This window comes from Pelophylax lessonae (genome assembly GCF_965119305.1).
Source record: "Pelophylax lessonae genome assembly, chromosome: 10".
In the NCBI taxonomy this organism is placed as follows: domain Eukaryota; kingdom Metazoa; phylum Chordata; class Amphibia; order Anura; family Ranidae; genus Pelophylax; species Pelophylax lessonae.
This window is the reverse complement of record NC_138777.1, coordinates 110,234,774-110,255,047: the sequence shown is the minus strand read 5'-3', so window position 1 is coordinate 110,255,047 and position 20,274 is coordinate 110,234,774. Positions and strand designations below refer to the sequence as shown.

The window sequence follows — 20,274 nt, the reverse complement described above, 5'->3', positions numbered from 1 at the left end:
TCAGGCTGTGCCTGCTCCATTGGTTGGATCGTCTTCAGGGCCGCCCTGTACCGGTGCAGACGGACAATGCCACTGCGGGGGCTTACATCAATCACCAAGGGGGCACCAGAAGTGCCCGGGTGGCCCAGGAAGTGACCAGTATTCTGTCTTGGGCCGAGACTCACGTCCCAGCGATTTCGGCAGTTCACATTCCGGGTGTGGAGAATTGGCAGGCCGATTATCTGAGCCGCCAGACCCTGGACCAGGGGGAATGGTCCCTGCACCTGGAGGTGTTTCAGATGCTGTGTGCGAAATGGGGATCCCCGGATGGGGATCTGTTCGCGTCCCGGCTAAACAACAAGGTGGGAAGGTTCGTGGCAAGAACGCGCGATCCTCTGGCAGATGCCTCGGATGCGCTGGTGGTGCCTTGGCACCGGTATTGTCTGATATATGCCTTTCCCCCGATTCAGTTGTTGTCCAGGTATCGGAACCGAAGTTGGTGATTCTGGTGGCCCCGGACTGGCCACGCCGGTCCTGGTACAAGGACGTCATTCAACTGGCCGTTGAGCCTCCATGGCAGCTACCGTTACGAGACGATCTACTGTCTCAGGGACCGATCTTCCATCCTGCTTTACAGTCGCTGGCTTTAATGGCATGGCTGTTGAAAGCCAGGTCCTGAGAGACGGGGGTCTCTCATCTGAGGTCATTCCTACTTTGCTCAAGGCTAGGAAAGCCTCGTCTGGTAAGATCTATTACCGTACCTGAAAGGCTTATTTTGCCTGGTGTGAATCCAGAGGCTTCCCTCCTCGTGCCTACTCGGTGGCGAGGGTGTTGGCCTTCCTACAAACTGGTGTGGATCAGCGCCTGGCGTTGACCACGATTAAGGGCCAGCTGTCTGCACTGGCGGTCCTTTTTCAGCGCCCCTTGGTGTCTAACTCCTTGATTCGCACCTTTATTTAAGGTGTGCGTCACTTGGCCCCTCCTCGGAGGGCGCCTCTACCTCCTTGGGACTTGAACTTGGTTCTGTCCATTTTGCAACGTCCTCCCTTTGAAAACATCAGGGAAATCTCTTTGCCTCTGCTGTCAAAAAAGGTTGCTTTTCTAGTGGCGATCACTTCTGCACGCAGAGTGTCGGAATTGGCGGCTTTGTCTTGCCGCTCCCCTTACCTGGTGGTTCATAGGGATAAGGTGGTCTTGCGACCCAATCAGTCCTTCCTTCCAAAGGTGGTTTCTGATTTTCACCTCAATGAGGACATTGTTTTGCCTTCGCTTTGTGTGAATCCTAAGGAGTTTGCCTTCCATTCCTTGGATGTTGTCAGGGCGATCAGGGTTTACCTGTCGTCCACTGAATCCTTTCGGAAGTCGGATTCTCTTTTTGTCCTTCCTGAGGGACCTCGGAAGGGTATGGCTGCGTCTGCGGCGACCGTTTCAAAATGGATCAGGCAGGCGATTGTACAGGCCTATTCAATTAAGGAACGGGCACCGCCCTTACCTGTCAAGGCGCACTCTACCAGAGCGGTGAGTGCGTCCTGGGCCTTCCGGCATCAGGCTTCGGTGGCCTAGGTGTGCAAGGCTGCGACTTGGTCGTCAGTGCACACCTTTTCAAAGTTCTACATACTTGATGTTCTGGCATCGGCAGATGCCTCCTTTGGCCGCAAAGTTCTGTGTGCGGCAGTGCCTTAAGGGGACCCTGGTTTTGCGGGTCCCTGGCTGTTGGGGTTGTTTGCCCCTTGTTTATTTGCTTTCCTGGCTTGTTGCTCCAGTTGAGCTTTTCTGTTGCCCAGTGGATACCTTTCTGTTCACGTACGGTTCCTTTCTCTGACGTGGGTACTGCGTTGCCTTTGTGGCGGTTACGTTTTCCCACCCCTCATGTCTACACCCATTGGTGAAGACTGAATGAGTGGGCAGCGACTGTCAGAGGACGTAAGAGAAAACTGCATTTTTGTAAAAATCTTACCGTAAAATTCCTTTCTCTGAGTCCTCTGACAGTCGCCGCCCCCGTCCCTCTATTGGGGTTTTTTGGACTTTAACTGCTTGCTACCAAACTGAGTTGGGATGGCTGATAGCAGGGGGGTATTGGACCAGTGGGACAGCCCCATAGGTGTGTCTATGTAAATTACTTTGATTTTAACAAGTCTTATGCCTAGCTTGCTCCTATGGATAAGAGGTCAATACCCATTGGTGAAGACTGAATGAGTGGGCGGCGACTGTCAGAGGACGTAAAAGAAAGGAATTTTACGGTAAGATTTTATAAAAATTCAGTTTTTAAATGTACAAAATATCGGCCCATATTGGCCGATACCGATACGTTGTGACCAAAATATCGGTATCGGCCCTGAAAAAACTATATCGGTCTATCCCTTATATATACAGATGCATATATACAACAAAATGGAAGCGCCCGGTGATCTACGGACTAATGGCGCTCACTTACTTCTTTATAAAATCTGGCTGGTTCACCGACCAATCAGATCCCCCTGAGGAAGACGCGTAGTCCCTGTGTCATCATGCGTAGGGGAGGAGGCCAGGTTTATGTCAGTGATCACATCGTCTTACAGTGTGTGGAACTCTGATACAAGCGCAGCAGTATCCCTCCCCTTACCCCTCTCTCCCACCCCCCCATCACACCTGTTGCTTTTTTGAAATGTCATAGTATTGATACAGTTTGAGTAATGCACGTGTATACAATGTCTTTAGTTTCATGCTTCAGGGGTATTGCGGCGTCATGCATGATGTGATGGCACGGGGTAGCATTACTCCGCACAACACATCAGACATCATACCGCAGAATGTATGTATTTGATTGAATGTATTTATTAGTATGACCGGAAATGTATTGTAATGTAGTGTATTTATGCGCTGCGTCGCAGTACAGGGGAGAATGTACCCCGACAAAGTATTGTTTTTTGTATATCTTTTATGCAAATAAAGATTACATTTTCAACAAGCGCAGCAGTGGGCATCTGTTCGAGCCATTCGTCAGTGTATCCACATATACTATACATACTATACACCCTGCTTGGATAGACTGGTGCACTCTAGCACCAGGCACATGTGAGTGTTCTGTATTTTTTAATAAACGTATGATTTTATCAAACCGTATTTGCACTATGGATTTGTGCTTTTTTCCTTGTGTGAGAGCTGCTGAGCTCATTACCCCAGATTTGGAGCCTGAACATTAGAGGAAATCATTCACCCTTTCCCTGCTGGGATTTATATGCTGTTATAGACCAAGCTAAATTGCGAGGTCACACTCAATGAGGTGAGCACCCACCCAACGGGGGGGTCACAAGAGTGGTTGGTGACACGTCCGACAAACCGTCTCAATAACTATTATTTACGGATTGTCAATTTTTATTTTGAGCACTGGTGATTGGGACATTTTCAACAAATTCATGAATATATTCTATAATAGATTATATTGAAGATAATATTTATTTATCTATATATCTATCTATTTTATTTATTTATTCATCTATATATTTATGTGCTGTGTATCTATTAGTTAATCACATCACAGATATTATATATACATAAATTCACGGATATATTAAGGATTTATTTTGCATCTAATATCAATCAATTTCACTGATTTGTTATTCTTTATTATGAATTTTTGCGCAGCACTTATTTATTTAATTATTTATTCACACTGACCAAATGGGGAGAGACTAGTGCAAGCAGCATAATTAATCGTTTTAACATAGTAGCTCACAGGACCACTAATTTAATTAGAAAACTGAACATGCATAGTCAGTTTCAAATAGGATGACAAGGTATTTCATCCAAAGGAAGCAATGCAAAGTGAAAAAGATATTTTTTAATATAAGTACTTGAAAACACAAACCCATATCTGAAATATGAAATGTTGGGGTGACATACACTTTAAAAACTATACATTAGGGGCCCTGAACCCCTCTATTCATATTTCACCAGTCTTCAAAAACGTGAAGTTCAATAGGGATGGAGGTGTCTTCTTTACAAGTACCTCATTTAAAGTCCCAAAATTTTTTTTCTTTTTTATCTAAATATTTCACCAGTCATCTTTAGTTAATCGCTTATCACTTGGTACCCCGATTGATAATACTGTAGTGGCATTTCAACATGCAAAAAAAAAAAAAAACTTACATATTTTTGAGATTACACGCTTGTTTGGCATACCCACTTTATTGCATGTTAAACCCTAACTTTTAAATCAGCACAAGGGATGGTGCTTAAAGTGATTATAAACAATCACCTTGTAAAACAACCCATGCAGTTTAAAATATAAATAAAAGGCAAAACATTTTTGTGTAGATATAAAAAAAAACATCATAAATATCTTATTTCCCTTTTTTGTAAGTGCTCACATTCTTTCTGTTCTCAGCTGCATAGGAGTTGGGGGGAGAAGAAGCAGCAGCACACTGAGCTTCCCTGTGAAAGGGCTGTGCAGAAGGGGGTGTGTCAGGACAAGTCTGATAATGGCAGAAGAGCACACTAAGTTCCCAGCATAGCTAGAGAACTGGCCACCTTGTTCTCTCTTGCTTAGTGTGGTCAATTTTTATTTGGAAAGCAGAGGGACTGGCAGGAACATCAGGGATTTCACATGAAGTAAGCGATACAAAGAGAACAGGAGATTTTCTCATACAAGCACATGGTACAGCAGCCATATATCAGGAATATGAAATGTTGGGGTAAATGGAATGAGTCAATTGAATTGAAGTGTCCCTTGTGTTAGTGGGTGCTCTCTTAGTTGAAACCCTCCATGGTTCCTCTGTTTTGAAAAGGTTGCAAAAGGCTGTTCTAAACCTTCTTATTTGTCATTGGGCCCATCTTTACCTTAAAGAACCAGTAGGGAGGATTAGAAAGACTGTTTGGGCCAAAACTCCAGCTTTACAAGAATAGTCAAGATTTGCGCATAACTTTTCCTGCTTATATCTCATCTATTGATCATTTTGACCCAACAATTTTTCAACATGAACCGTCTTTGAAATGCACAGGTTTGTGACTGGTTTACAGTAAAAAAAAAACTGCAGATTTATTCAGAGATTATTATGCTTTTTTTCAGAGATTATTATGCTATCATTTAAGAGTCAGTGACTGCTATAAATATGTGACGGACGCGGATATCAGACCCCTGCCCTCCTCACTAACTCGTGACAAGGGACAGGCCAATCTCACACCACGCTGTCACATACACAAAAATGCCACTCTCAGCTGCACCCTACACAAAGATTTTCTATCTCACGGGACCACAATCTAGGTACCAGCAGGCTGAGACCGATTGTCACTGGGCTAATTAAACAATTAATCCTTTAAATGCCACCACCTTCATTTGGTCCGAGCAGGAGGAAGCTCGTAATTTTCGCAATACCAATTATGATTTTAGAATAATCGTCTGTAACACACACTGTCACCACAGACAGGTATGTTTTAACCACTTTACGTCTGCCTGCAGTAATATTACTGCGGCAAAGTGGCTCGTTATCGTCTGACGACGTAGTACTACGTCGTCAGACACTCCCCTTTCTCGGCGGCACGCGCGCCGCCGGAGGCTCGCTCCCGCTGTATTCAGTCACAGCGGGAGTCAGGCCAGGGGAGGAGCAGCGGCGATTGCCGCTGCTCTTCCCCGATCGTCAGGGATCTAGTGTGGAGATCCGCCTGCTTGTGTAAACACAAGCGGGCGGATCTCCTAAGTGACAGGCAGGGTCAGATTGCAGGGTTCAGCATAGCTGAACCCTGGATCTGTCCTTGTGTCACATAGTCACCTCCCCCCACACACGTCAGTAAGCACCAGGCATACATTAACCCCTCCCTCTCCAATAAAATTAACCCCTTCCCTGCCAGTGTCATTTTTACAGTAACAGTGCATATATATAGCACTGATTACTGCAGTAATGTCACTGGTACCCCCAAAAGTGTCAAAAATGTCAGTCAAGGGTCCGATATGTCCGCCGCAATGTCGCAGTCCCGCAAAAAAAAATCGCAGATCGCCGCCATTTCGCGTTAAAAAAAAACCCACCAAAAATGACAGAAATCTTTCCCTTTGTTAGTAAACGCAATAACTTTTGCGCAAACCAATCAAAATACGCTTATTGTGAATTTTTTTACCAAACATATGTAGCAGAAAACAAATTGCAAATAATTACAATTATTATGCTTTATTTAGAGATTATTATGCTGTCATTTGAGAGTCAGTGACTGCTATAATTGTGTGTATTAATCCTGTTTCTCTGACATCGATGTCTTTCTTCCAACAGGACCCATCTAAAAATCTTGCCTTCATCATCACAGTATTAACGGCCCTGGTGATATTCTGTACTTTGTATGGGCTAGTATACACAGAATCATTTGTGCGAAAATGGCTGCGGATATTCTCCCTTGTGATCTGTGCCTGCCTGCTTGCCATTGGATATGTTTTAATTTTTGATAATCCAGAAAATGTCCAGACATGGGATCAGGTACTTTTCTACCATACTTTTTAAACTTGCTAGTTAGTTATAACATTTCATATGTAATTTTAATTTCAGAGAAGCAAAGTAACATGTACACTGACAGGATGCAATCAAAAACCACAGTCAATATAAACATTTATGTCAAAGTGTGATCTTTCAGTAAATTGAATCCTACACACACACACACACACACACACACACACACACACACACACACACACACACACACACACACACACACACACACACACACACACACACACACACACACACACACACACACACACACACACACACACACACACACACACACACACACACACACACACACACACACACACACACACACACACACACACACACACACACACACACACACACACACACACACACACACACACACACACACACACACACACACACACACACACACACACACACACACACACACACACACACACACACACACACACACACACACACACACACACACACACACACACACACACACACACACACACACACACACACACACACACACACACACACACACACACACACACACACACACACACACACACACACACACACACACACACACACACACACACACACACACACACACACACACACACACACACACACACACACACACACACACACACACACACACACACACACACACACACACACACACACACACACACACACACACACACACACACACACACACACACACACACACACACACACATTTTTATAAGTATTTTATTATATCTTTTCATATGACACTTTGCTGCAATGTAAATTAGTGAGTGTACAACTTGTATAACAGTTTGAATTTGCCTTCCCCTTAAAAATAACTCGACACACAGCTATTAATGTCTAAACCGCTGGCAACAAAAGTGTAAATGTCCAAATTGGGCCCAATTAGCCATTTTCCCTCCCCGGTGTCACGTGACTCGTTATTATTACAAGGTATCAGATGTGAATGGGGAGCAGGTGTGTTTAAATTTGGTGTTATCGCTCTCACTCTCTCATACTGGTCACTGGAAGTTCAACATGGCACCTCATGGCAAAGAACTCTCTGAGGATCTGGAAAAAAGAATTGTTGCTCTACATAACGATGGCCTAGGCTATACGAAGTGCTGGAAAATAATGGTGGCCACACAAAATATTGACACTTTAGGCCCAATTTGGACATTTTCACTTAGGGGTGTACTCACTTTTGTTGCCAGTGGTTTAGACATTAATGTCTGTGTGTTGAGTTATTTTGCGGGGACAGCAAATTTACACTGTTATACAAGCTGTACACTCACTACTTTACATTGTAGCATAGTGTCATTTCTTCAGTGTTATCACATGAAAAGATATAATAAAATATTTACAAAAATGTGAGGGGTGTACTCAATTTTGTGAGATACTGTATATACTATATCACCAAAAGCATTGTGGCTTTTACATGCACATGAACTTTAATGGCATCCCAGTCTTAGTCCATAGGCTTTAATATTGAGTTGGCCCATAGTGTTGAGCGAACACGGACTGTATTATTCGGGTCCGTATCGGATAATTGGATTTTTTGCTACCCGGACTGGGACCCGAAAACTTTACTGTATGTTCGGGTTTAAAATCCGTGTTCGGTAATTTTATTTCCTGTTTTGTATGTAATGGCGCGCTTTTAATGGCGGGCTTTCAACAGCCAATCAACAAGCGTTTAACTGGTGTGCCTTAAGCCATCCCAGCCATGCCTAATAATGTATTAGTAGCTGTGATTGGCCATCTGAAGCATGTGACCCATGTCTTTATAAGCTTGAGAGACACAGCGCGGTGCGTCAGTCTGCTGTAGTGTAGGGAGAGAGCACACATCATACGTGCTGGCTGCTGCTGATTAGGGACAGACAGGGAAAAACAACATTGTGCCCGAAAAGAATGCAGGGACAGGTCGGAGTGTAGGCAGGGAAAGATATTTGAGCATTTTAGGGACAAGCTGGAGAGATTAGGCAGGGACACATAGGAGACACAGGACAGAACAATTGTCCGTTAGCGATCTACATCGATTTTGCTGTGTGGGGGGTGGTGCAGTGAACGATCTTTTTGCCCTCACTTGAGCCCACTGAGGAGGAGAAGGGAGAAAAAAATATATTTTTATCAGTCTGTTGTGTGCAGCGTTCAGCTATATTTTACTACAGATTGCTGTTCTAATCTGCTATTTAAAAATTACAAAGTTAAAGGGGAATTTTTTTTTTCCCTTCATAGCCTGCTGCTGACGGTGACATAAAACATAAGACACTGCTGTGTTCACATGTGCTATTGAAAAATCACCAATTTTATATACATTTTTCTATTCCACTATTCAATATACACCCTTTTGGGATAAAAAGAATTACATTTCGGCATAGTCTGTATCGGTACGTGTGAGATACACCTTTCCAATTTTTTGGGCATATCTTCCACCGCCGAGGATTGCAGCGTGCTTCAGTTTGCCTCCTGTTCCGAACTCCTCCTACTCCTCATCCTCATCCTGCCTTTAGGGTACAAAAAATTGTAATCGGGCTTAGTCTGGTTTTGTACGTGTGAGATACACTTTTTTATATCAAATTTTCTATTCAGCTATTCAATCTACACCCTTTTGGGATAAAAAGAATTACATTTCGGCATAGTCTGTATCGGTACGTGTGAGATACACCTTTCCAAATTTTTGGGCGCATCTTCCACCGCCGAGGATTGCAGGGTGCTTCAGTTTGCCTCCTGTTCCGAACTCCTCCTACTCCTCATCCTGCCTTTAGGGTACAAAAAATTGTAATCGGGGCCTAAGTCTGGGTTTGTACGTGTGAGATACACCTTTTTATATCATATTTTCTATTCCGCTATTCAATCTACACCCTTTTGGGGTAAAAAGAATTAAATTGCGGCATAGTCTGTATCGGTACGTGTGAGATACACCTTTCCAATTTTTTGGGCGCATCTTCCACCGCCGAGGATGGCAGGGTGCTTCAGTTTGCCTCCTGTTCCGAACTCCTCCTACTCCTCATCCTCATCCTGCCTTTAGGGTACAAAAAATTGTAATTGGGGCCTAGTCTGTGTTTGTACGTGTGAGATACACCGTTTTATATACTTTTTTCTATTCCGCTATTCAATATACACCCTTTTGGGGTGAAACAAAAATTAAATTACGGCATAGTCTGTATCTGTACGTGTGAGATACACCTTTTAAATTTGTTTGGCGCATCTCCTTCCACCGCCAAGGATTGCAGGCCGCTTCAGTTTGCCTCCTGTTCCGAACTCCTCCTACTCCTCTTCCTCATCCTGCCTTTAGGGTACAAAAAATTGTAATCGGGGCCTAGTCTGTGTTTGTACGTGTGAGATACAACGTTTTATAACATTTTTCTATTCCGCAATTCAATATACACCCTTTTGGAGTGTAAAAAATTAAATTACGGCATAGTCTGTATCGGTACGTGTGAGATACACCTTTTAAATTTGTTTGGCGCATCTCCTTCCACCGCTGAGGATTGCAGGGCGCTTCAGTTTGCCTCCTGTTCCGAACTCCTCCTCTTCCTCATCCTCATCCTCCCTTTAGGGTACAAAAAATTGTAATCGGGGCCTATTCTGTGTTTGTACGTGTGAGATACACCGTTTTATAAAAATTTTTCTATTCCCCTATTCAATATACACCCTTTTGGGGGTGAAAAAAATTTAATTACGGCATAGTCTGTATCGGTACGTGTGAGATACACCTTTTAAATTTGTTTGGCGCATCTCCTTCCACCGCCAAGGATTGCAGGGCGCTTCAGTTTGCCTCCTGTTCCGAACTCCTCCTACTCCTCTTCCTCATCCTCATCCTCCCTTTAGGGTACAAAAAATTGTAATTGGGGCCTAGTCTGTGTTTGTACGTGTGAGATACACCGTTTTATATCCTTTTTTCTATTCCGCTATTCAATATTCACCCTTTTGGGGTGAAAAAAATTAAATTGCGGCATAGTTTGCATATTTGACTGTGAGATACACCCGTGCGATACTGTTGTTGTTTTGTTCCGCTATTCAATAAACACCTTTCTAGGGCAAGATCATAAATTACAGAAATATGAGGAGAACGTCAAATAGGGGCCGTGGCCTGGGTCGTGGTGCTGCTGGTAGAGCTCCTGTTGCAAGGAGAGGACGTGGTCGATCTGTGCCAGCTACACGCACAAGTGAAACACCTTCCTCAAGTGTGAGTAGGCGACAGAACCTGCAGCAGTATTTGGTAGGGCATCATACGCCTCTACAAGTGTTGAGGCAAGAACAAGTAGAGGCGATAGTAGATTGGTTTGCTGCTGACAGTGCCTCCAGTTCCTTCTCATTGTCTCCCACCCAGTCTACTGCAGAAAGGTCAGAGTTGGCACCTGCAGCCGATGTCCAACCGTCTTTCACCTCACCCCTTTGCAAATCAAAGAGAGTAGTTGTTGGGCGCTTCTGACCAAGTAAGAAGGGAAGGAGTCCACCGCTGTAAGAGGGGCGCAGGGGATGTCTCCAAATTCTTATTATGAACTGTCCCGGATGGCTGGATACAAGGCAGCGCTGGTGGGAATAACTCCGAAGAATCCGCTGGCAGAAGTGAAGAGAAAAGACAGGCGCCACTGTAGTTAGCCAAAAAGGTTTATTGCACAACATACATAATCACTTACACATAGGTAAGCTCCAGTCCGTATGGCAGCATCTCCAGGCGCACGATCCGGCCGTCCACCGGTCCGGAGGTGACGTCACAGGAAGCTGGTCGGGGAACTAGTAACACCGGAAGCCGCAATGGAACGCAGGCTCCCGGAAATGACGCAACGCGTTTCGGAGCATGCGCACTCGGCTCCTTCCTCAAGCGTAAGTGACCACCACCTGAAGCCAGGTTTAAGTACAGCAGTCTACAATCAATTATCATGGAAATCAAGGCAAGGGGCGGCGCAATACTCTGCAGTACCAGCTACACAGCCAGCATTCCGGAGAGTACGCACAGTACTTAAGATAATACAATGGATTTTTGGTACTGGGGCTTATTAGTGTACAAACAACATTTAGCAAACAATAATACACTTCAAACATATATACGTCATCCACGATAGATGCATTAAAACATGATTTTTATCGGAGCCCTGTTATCTATGCAACAGAACTAGGAGGGGGAATAAAATTAAGAAAATTATATATATATCTCTGTATATGGGTACGAGAAACACACACATACATATAAATATAAAAAAAGGAAAGAAAACTACCTCATAAATAAGAAGACCATGGGCTCATGAGTAAATCCGCCAATCATGTGCTCACAAAGAAAATTCATTTTTCATGATCCATAGGGAATTATTAAAACCTTAAATATAAGCACAAAGATGTGCTGGGTGACTATGAAAAAAGTACTTGTGCTCGATTTACTTAAAAGAAGACAAAATTCTAAAAATTTAAAAACTAGTAAAAAACTTTTAAAAATTATGTGTATATATATATATATATATATATATATATATATATATATATATACATATATATGTGTACCCATACAGAAGGGGTAACTGGGAAGGGAAGAAGGGGAGGGGAAAAAGGGGGGGGGAAGAAATAGGGATAATAAAAATACACTAGCTCACAGGATAGTATTAATATCTAGTTCCTCATTCAGTCCCCCGGGCGCCAGAACATTCAGGGCGTATATCCAGTAGGTTTCTCTACTGCACAGACGCCTGAACCTCTTGGCCTCAGAGGGACCTTTTGGGATAGCCTCAATCACCCAGACATATAGTCCCTCGGTAGACTTATCATGGTGATGGAGGAAATGTCTGGGGACGCTATGGTGGTCTTTGCCCTCCTGAATATAGCGTCTGTGCTGACCAAAACGTGCTCTGAGGGTCCGTATGGTCCTGCCAACATAGTGCAGGCCACACGGACATACCAAGCAGTATACCACAAATTCCGACGAACAGGTATGGAATTCATTAATTCCATACCTGTTGCCTCCAATCACAAAATCCTTCTGTCCATGCTTAACATATTGGCATGTCAAGCATTGTATTTTGCGACACTGGTACATACCAGTGACGTTAAAGAAAGTTAGGGAAGGGGAAGCATATTTTTTGGATTTAAGCTTGCTGGGTGCGATTTTTGTTTTTATGTTAGGGGCCTTTCTATATGAGAAGCGGGGTTTGTCCGGAAGTACTGCTTTTAGATGAGGATCTTGGAGTAAGAGTGGCCAATGTTTCTTTACCACTCGCTCCATTTGTCGGTGGTGATTGTGAAATTGAGTAGTAAACCTCATCTGTGTGCCATCAGATCCAGTCTTGGTACGCTTAACAGTCTGTGGCGCTATGTATTGAGAGAATGCCTGCTCCACAATGGTATCTGGGTACCCTTTTTCCAGAAATTTTTGTTTGAGGGCCGTGCCTTGTACTTTGTAGTCCGAAATCTTAGTACAATTATGTCTAAGTCTACAGAATTGACTTTTCGGGATATTGTCTAACCAACGGGGATGGTGACAACTCTGGTAGTGCAGCAAGGAATTACCTGCAGTTGGTTTTATATAGTTCTTGGCCAATATGTGCTGGTTGTCATGGTGAAGAAGCCAAATGGTCAGGATCAACCACAGAGGTGAACCTCAATCCCATATCATTGTTGTTACAGTGGGAAACAAAGTTCGAAACCTCTGCAGCCTCTCCATCCCAAATGATGACGATATCATCAATATATCGTCCAAAGAACACTATGTGTGGAGTGTAGGGATTATTATTAAGCATCTATCGTGGATGACGTATATATGTTTGAAGTGTATTATTGTTTGCTAAATGTTGTTTGTACACTAATAAGCCCCAGTACCAAAAATCCATTGTATTATCTTAAGTACTGTGCGTACTCTCCGGAATGCTGGCTGTGTAGCTGGTACTGCAGAGTATTGCGCCGCCCCTTGCCTTGATTTCCATGATAATTGATTGTAGACTGCTGTACTTAAACCTGGCTTCAGGTGGCGATCACTTACGCTTGAGGAAGGAGCCGAGTGCGCATGCTCCGAAATGCGTTGCGTCATTTCCGGGAGCCTGCGTTCCATTGCGGCTTCCGGTGTTACCAGTTCCCCGACCAGCTTCCTGTGACGTCACCTCCGGACCGGTGGACGACCGGATCGTGCGCCTGGAGACGCTGCCATACGGACTGGAACTTACCTATGTGTAAGTGATTATGTATGTTGTGCAATAAACCTTTTTGGCTAACTACAGTGGTGCCTGTCTTTTCTCTTCACCCTTGCAAATCAGGCAAGCAGTCTGAGCCCCAAGTCATGCAGCAGTCTCTTCTTCTTTTTGATGACTCTGTCAGCAGGGTTTCCCAGCGCCATCCACCTAGCCCTGCCCCAGAAGTGGAAGAGATTGAGTGCAGCGATGCCCAACCAATTATTTCTCAAGATGAGTACATGGAAGGTCCATCGCAGCACGTCTCCGATGATGACGAAACGCAGGTGCCAACTGCTGCGGCACTCAGAATTGTGGAGACCGACAAGGAGGGCAGGGGTGAAGACTGGGTGGAAGATGATGTGGAGGACAATGAGGTCCTCGACCCCACATGGAATGAAGGTCATGCAGGTGACCTGAGTAGTTTGGAGGAAGAGGCGGTGGTCGCACAGAGCCACCAGCACAGCAGAAGAGGGAGAAGGATGCAGAAGCGGAGCGGCCGTGCCCTAGGCACTACGCCTGCTACTGCCCAACGCAGCAAGGGACCGAGCACACCAAAGCCACCTCAAAGGAGTTCTCTAGCGTGGAAGTTCTTCAGACAATGTGCTGATGACAGGACACGAGTGGTTTGCACCCTGTGCAATTAGAGCCTGAAGGGAGGCATAACCCTTCTCAACCTGAGCACAACCTGCATGATCAGGCATCTAAGTGCAAAGCACGAGCTGCAGTGGAGTAGACACCTTCAAAACCAAGAAAGGTCTCTGGCTCCTCCTGCTTCCTCTTTTGCTGCAGTCTCGGCCTCTTCATCCACCTCTGTAGTGATCCCGGCACCTGCCACCCCGCAAACAGAGGATCTGTCAGCAACACCACCACCTGGGTCACCAACCATCTCCACAATGTCCCGTGGAAGCGTTCAGCTTTCCATCTCCCAAACACTTGAGAGGAAGAGGAAGTACCCCCCTACCCACCCGCTATCCCTGGCCCTGAATGCCAGCATTTCAAAATTCTTGGCCTTTGAAATGCTATCTTACCGTCTGGTGGAGACGCACAGTTTTAAATGCCTTATGTCGGTGGCTATCCCACAGTACGTCGTGCCCAGCTGCCACTACTTTTCCAGGCAATCCATCCCTTCCCTGCACAACCAAGTGGGGGGAAAAATCAGGTGTGCACTGCGCAACGCCATCTGTGGCAAGGTCCACCTAACTACCCATACGTGGACCAGTAATCACGGTCAGGGGCGTTATATCTCCCTAACGGCACACTGGGTAAATGCAGTGGCGGATGGGCCTGAGACGGATAGCAATTTGGCGCATGTCCTTTCACCACTGAGGATTGCAGGGCGCTTCAGTTTGCCTCCTGTTCCTAACTCCTCCTACTCCGCTTCCTCATCCTCTACTGCCTCCTCATCCCATCAGCGTAACACCTTCACCACCAACTTCAGCACAGCCAGGGGTAAATGACAGCAGGCAGTTTTAAAACTTGCCTGTTTGGGGGAAAAACCACACACCGCGCAGGAGTTGTGGAGGAGCATGGAACAGCAGACCGATGAGTGGTTGCTGCCAGCGAGCCTCAAGCCCGGCCTGGTGGTGTGCGATAACGGGCGAAATCTCATAGCAGCTCTGGGCCTAGCCGGTTTGACGCACATCCCTTGCCTGGCGCATGTGCTGAATTTGGTGATGCAGAGGTTCCTTAAAAATTACCCCGATATGTCAGAGCTGCTGCAGAAAGTGCAGGCCGTCTGTGCGCACTTTCGGCGTTCTCACCCTGTTGCTGCTCGCCTGTCAGCGCTGCAGCGTAACTTCGGCCTTCCCGCTCACCGCCTCATATGTGACGTGCCCACAAGGTGGAACTCCACCTTGCACATGCTGGAAAGACTGTGCGAGCAGCAGCAGGCCATAGTGGAGTTTCAGCTGCAGCACGCACGCGTGAGTCGCTCTGCGGAACAGCGCCACTTCACCACCAATAACTGGGCCTCCAATCGAGACCTGTGTGCCTTGTTGCACTGTTTTGAGTACTCCACCAACATGGCCAGTGCTGATGACGCTGTTGTTAGCTTAACTATACCACTTCTATGCCTCCTTCAAAAAACGATTCGGGCGATGATGGAAGAGGATGTGGCACAGGAGGAGGAGGAAGAGGGATCATTTCCAAGGCTTTCAGGGCAGTCATTCACAAGTGGCTCAGAGGGTGGGTTCCTGCACCCACAAACGCCAGGTACACAATTGTCCAGCAGGGGCACAGTTCTGGAGGATGAGGAGGAGGAGATGGAACCATGTTCACAGCAGGGTGGCACCCAGGCCAGCTCATGGCCATCACTGGTGCATGGCTGGGGGGATACAGAGGACACAGACGATACACCTCCCACAGAGGACAGCCTTTCGTTGCCTCTGGGCAGCCTGGCACACATGAGCGATTACATGCTGCAGTGTCTCCACAATGACCGCCGAGTTGCCCACATTCTAACTTGTGCTGATTACTGGGTGGCCACGCTGCTGGATCCCCGTTACAAGGACAACGTACCGTCCTTAATTCACTCACTGGAACGTGATCGCAAGATGCGCGAGTACAAGCGCACGCTGGTAGACGCAATGCTGCTGGCATTCCCACCTGACAGCGGGGCCACAGTGGAAGCACAAGGCCAAGGCAGAGGAGGCTTTTGGGGTGTACCCGAATTTAAAATGACTAAAAAAAGCAGTGTTGGCTACCTTGTCCTCCTCCACCGCCGCTTTCACCTACACCGCCACATCCACTGCCACCTCAACCTCCCTCCTACTCCATATGTGCCTCGTCCTTCACAGATGAAGACAATTGTTTTATTTTTCTGGGGTTTTTTTGTTGTTTTAAGTTATTTCCCTATCCACATTTGTTTGCAGAGCACTTGCCATGCTCTTAACTACATTTTGCTGCCATTTGCAGCACTCTAGCCCTTTCCATTGGTTTTTTAGGGCCATTTTAGTGCCTGAAAGTTTGGGTCCTGATTGACTTCAATGGGGTTCGGTGTCTGGGTAAAGTTCAGAAAAAGTCCGGGACACGGACGCGGACTTTTTTTTTTCAAGTTCGGCCGAACCCGCCGAACACGGACATCAAGGTGTCCGCTCAACTCTATTGGCCCACCCTTTGCAGCTATACCAGCTTTAACTCTTCTGGGAAGACTGTCCATAAGTTTTAGGAGTGTCTCTTTGGGAATGTTTGAGCATTCTCCCAGAAGTGCGTTTATGAGGTCAGGCACTGGTATGTGGACAAGAGGACCTGGCTCGCAGTCTCCACTCTAATTCCTCCCAAAGGGGTTCTATTGGGTTGAGGTCAGGACTGTGTGCAGGCCAGTCAAGTTCCTCCACCCCAAACCTGCTCATCCATGTCTTTTTGGACCTTGCTTTGTACACTGGTGCGCAGTCATATTGGAACAGGAAGGATCCATTCTCAAACTGTTCCCACAAAGTTGGGAGCATGAAAGTGTCCAAAATGTCTTGGTATGCTGACGCCTTAAGATTTCCCTTCACTGGAACTAAGGGGCCAAGCCCAACTCCTGAAAAACAACCCCACACCATAATCCCTCCTCCAAAAAATTATTTGAACCAGTGCACAAAGCAAGGTCCATAAAGACATGGATAAGCGAGTTTGGGGTGGGGGAACTTGAATGGCCAGCACAGAGTTCTGACCTCAACCTGATAGAACACTTTTGGGATGAATTAGAGCGGAGACTGCGAGCCAGGCCTTCTTGTCCACATCAGTGCCTAATCTCACAAATTTGCTTCTGGAAGAATGGTCAAACATTCCCATAGACACACTCCTAAACCGTGTGGACAGCCTTCCCAGAAGAGTTGAAGCTGTTATAGCTGCAAAGGGTGGGCAAACTCAATATTAAACCCTAGAGACTAATACTGGGATTCCATTAAAGTTCATATGTGTTTAAAGGCAGGCATACCAATACTTTTGGTAATATAGTGTACATTATTTAAAAGACCAGTACTAAAGGTGGAGGCATGTGGGCAGCCATTCCTGACTCTTCCTTCAGAAAAAATGCTATTTCCTTGGCCGTCATGCAATTTAAAAAGCTTTGGTACTTTCCAAGTTCCTGACTGAAACATATTTGCAGATTAGGAGTTCTGATATCTGGCTAGCTTTCCTGATCTGCATGCTTGTTCCAGGTCAGCGTCTCAAAGTACTGAAATTAATCAGGCAACTAACAGCAATAAAAAAAACAAACTAGTGTTCTAATCCCTCTCCAATCTAAAACGAAAAAAAGGAACACAATTTTGCCTTTAGTTATACTTTGGTCTGGTTCACATCACTAGCTAGGCCTCATATTTGTTGAATTTTTAAATATAAAAAGCTGAAAAGAAGATGACTTTCAAAAAAGTATCTTGTAAATGGCAAGCTGGGTTACCTAAAGCAAAATTGGATTTGCAGAATGCCCCCAAAGTGGTTGCAAGTATGCCAGTGGCGTACCAATATTGGGAGGGGGGCGGTCCGCCCCGGGTGCCACACATTAGGGGGGTGTCAGCGAGCACCATGGTGACCCCCGGGGCCGGCCGCCGGACTGATTCCGCCGCTCGCTGACACAGGAACGCAGAGGAGGAGAAATTGTATAGCAGAGAATGGGAGAGAGACTCACTTCACTCACGAGCCCTGCACACACAGTGGGAAATGCCGAAGTTAACTCTGCTAGATAATGAGAAGGCGATTGGTTGCTAGGACCGCCTAGCAACCAATCACCGGCTCATTAACTAGCACTGTTAACTTCGGCATTTCCCGCTGACCGCTGTGTATGCAGGGCTCGTGAGCCTCTCTCCTATTCTCTGCTTTGAACAGTTCCTCCCTCTCTGCTCTCCTAATAAGGTAGGGGGCGGGGGGAAACAATTGTATTGTAAAGACAGTCGTTCTATTGGGGGGGAGGGGGTCTGCATTGTAGAGGGGTTTTATTGGAAGGGGGGAGGGGTTGTCTGCATTGTAAAGGGGTTTTATTGGGGGGGGGGGTGTCTGCATTGTAGAGGGGTTTTATTGGGGGGGGGGTGCATTGTAGAGGGGTTTTATTGGGGAGGGGGGTGTCTGCATTGTAGAGGGGTTTTATTGTGGGGGGGGGGGGTCTGCATTGTAGAGGGGTTTTATTGGGGGGGGGTCTGCATTTTAAAGGGGTTTTATTGGAGGGGGGGAAGTTGTCTGCATTGTAAAGGGGTTTTATTGGGGGGGGGGGGGTGTCTGCATTGTAGAGGAGTTTTATTGGGGGGTCTGCATTGTAGAGGGGTTTTATTGGGGGGGTCTGCATTGTAAAGGGGTTTTATTGGAGGGGGTGTCTGCATTGTAGAGGGATTTTATTGGGGGGGTCTGCATTGTAGAGGGGTTTTATGGGGGGGGGGTCTGCATTGTAGAGGGGTTTTATTGGGGGGGGGTCTGCATTGTAAAGGGGTTTTATTGGAGGGGGGGTGTCTGCATTGTAAAGGGGTTCTATTGGGGGGGCTTGTATTGTAAAGTGGTTCTATTGGGGGGGGGGCTGCATTTTAGAGGGGTTCTATGGGGGGGTTGTATTGTAAAGGGTTCTATTGGGGGGGGGTTGTATTGTAAAGGGGTACTATTGGGGGGCTTGTATTGTAAAGGGGTTCTATTGGGGGGGTCTGCATTGTAAAGGGGTACTATTGGGGGTGTTTTTATGTAAAGGGGTTCTATTGGGGGGTTTGCATTGTAGAGGGGTTCTATTGGGGGGGTTTGTATGGTAAAGGGGTTCTATTGGCGGAGGCTTTGTATTGTTAAGGGGTTCTATTGGGGGGCTGTATAATGTAAAGGGTTCTATTGAGGGGGGGGCGAGGGCTATGTCACGTAAAGGGTTCTATTGGGGGGGGGGGGGTGCGGAAACTGTGTAATGTAAAGGGTTCTATGGGGGGGTGGGAGGTGGGGGCTGTGTAATGTAAGGGGTTCTTTTGGGGGGCAGGGGCTGTGTAATGTGAAGGGTTCCATGGGGGATGGGGGCTGTGTAATGTAAGGGCTTCTATTGGGGGACGGGGGCTGTATAATGGAAAAGGTTCTATGGGGGGCGGGAGCTGTGTAACCTAAAGGTTTCCATGAGGGGGGTGTGGGCTGTGTAATGTAAAGGGTTCCAATGGGGGGGCTGTGTAATGTAAAGGGTTCCAATGGGGGGGCTGTGTAATGTAAAGGGGTCCAGGGGTACGGGGGCTGTGTAATGTAAAGGGGGTCTTCCTACATTTTACTCGCAGTTATTACTGCAGTCCTATAGATTTTTTTTCTGCATTTTCTGAAAGCGCACCAAAAGTCTTGCATGCTGCATCTTTGGCGCTCTTTCAGAAAACAGGAAAATAATTTTTTGGGGGGGAGCGACACCATGGTTTACTGCACCAGGTGACACCAACCCTAGTGACACCACTGGCAGTAGCACACAGTAAGTATGCCACTGCCAGTTACATGTATTTCTGTCTGGCGCCTCAAGTCAATCGGCGCCGTTTTTGCAGAGGAGGAGGGGCCTGGTCGCCGGGTCAATGTGCGGTTCATCGCCTGCACGCCGGGGGGGGGGGGGGGGTGCCAGATATAGGATCCGCCCCGGGTGCCAAATGCTCTAGGTACGCCCCTGAAGTATGCACAACTCAGTAATCTGACACCCCTCCTGCAAAGTCATACTTGCAAGTGAGCTATGACTAATTACACCTACACAATTATTCTGTACTGACAAAATA

The 20,274-nt window shown here is 46.3% G+C and overlaps 1 protein-coding gene across 1 annotated transcript in view; it reads left to right on the top strand.

Annotated features, from left to right (window-relative positions):
* The window catches only part of ADCY7 (adenylate cyclase 7), a 275,475-nt gene that overhangs the window by 73,586 nt on the left and 181,615 nt on the right, over positions 1 to 20,274 (top strand). The window contains exon 2 of the mRNA XM_082270019.1: positions 6,219 to 6,419. Within this exon, the coding sequence (XP_082126145.1) occupies positions 6,219 to 6,419 (201 nt within the window). The remainder of the gene's footprint in view (positions 1 to 6,218; positions 6,420 to 20,274) is intronic.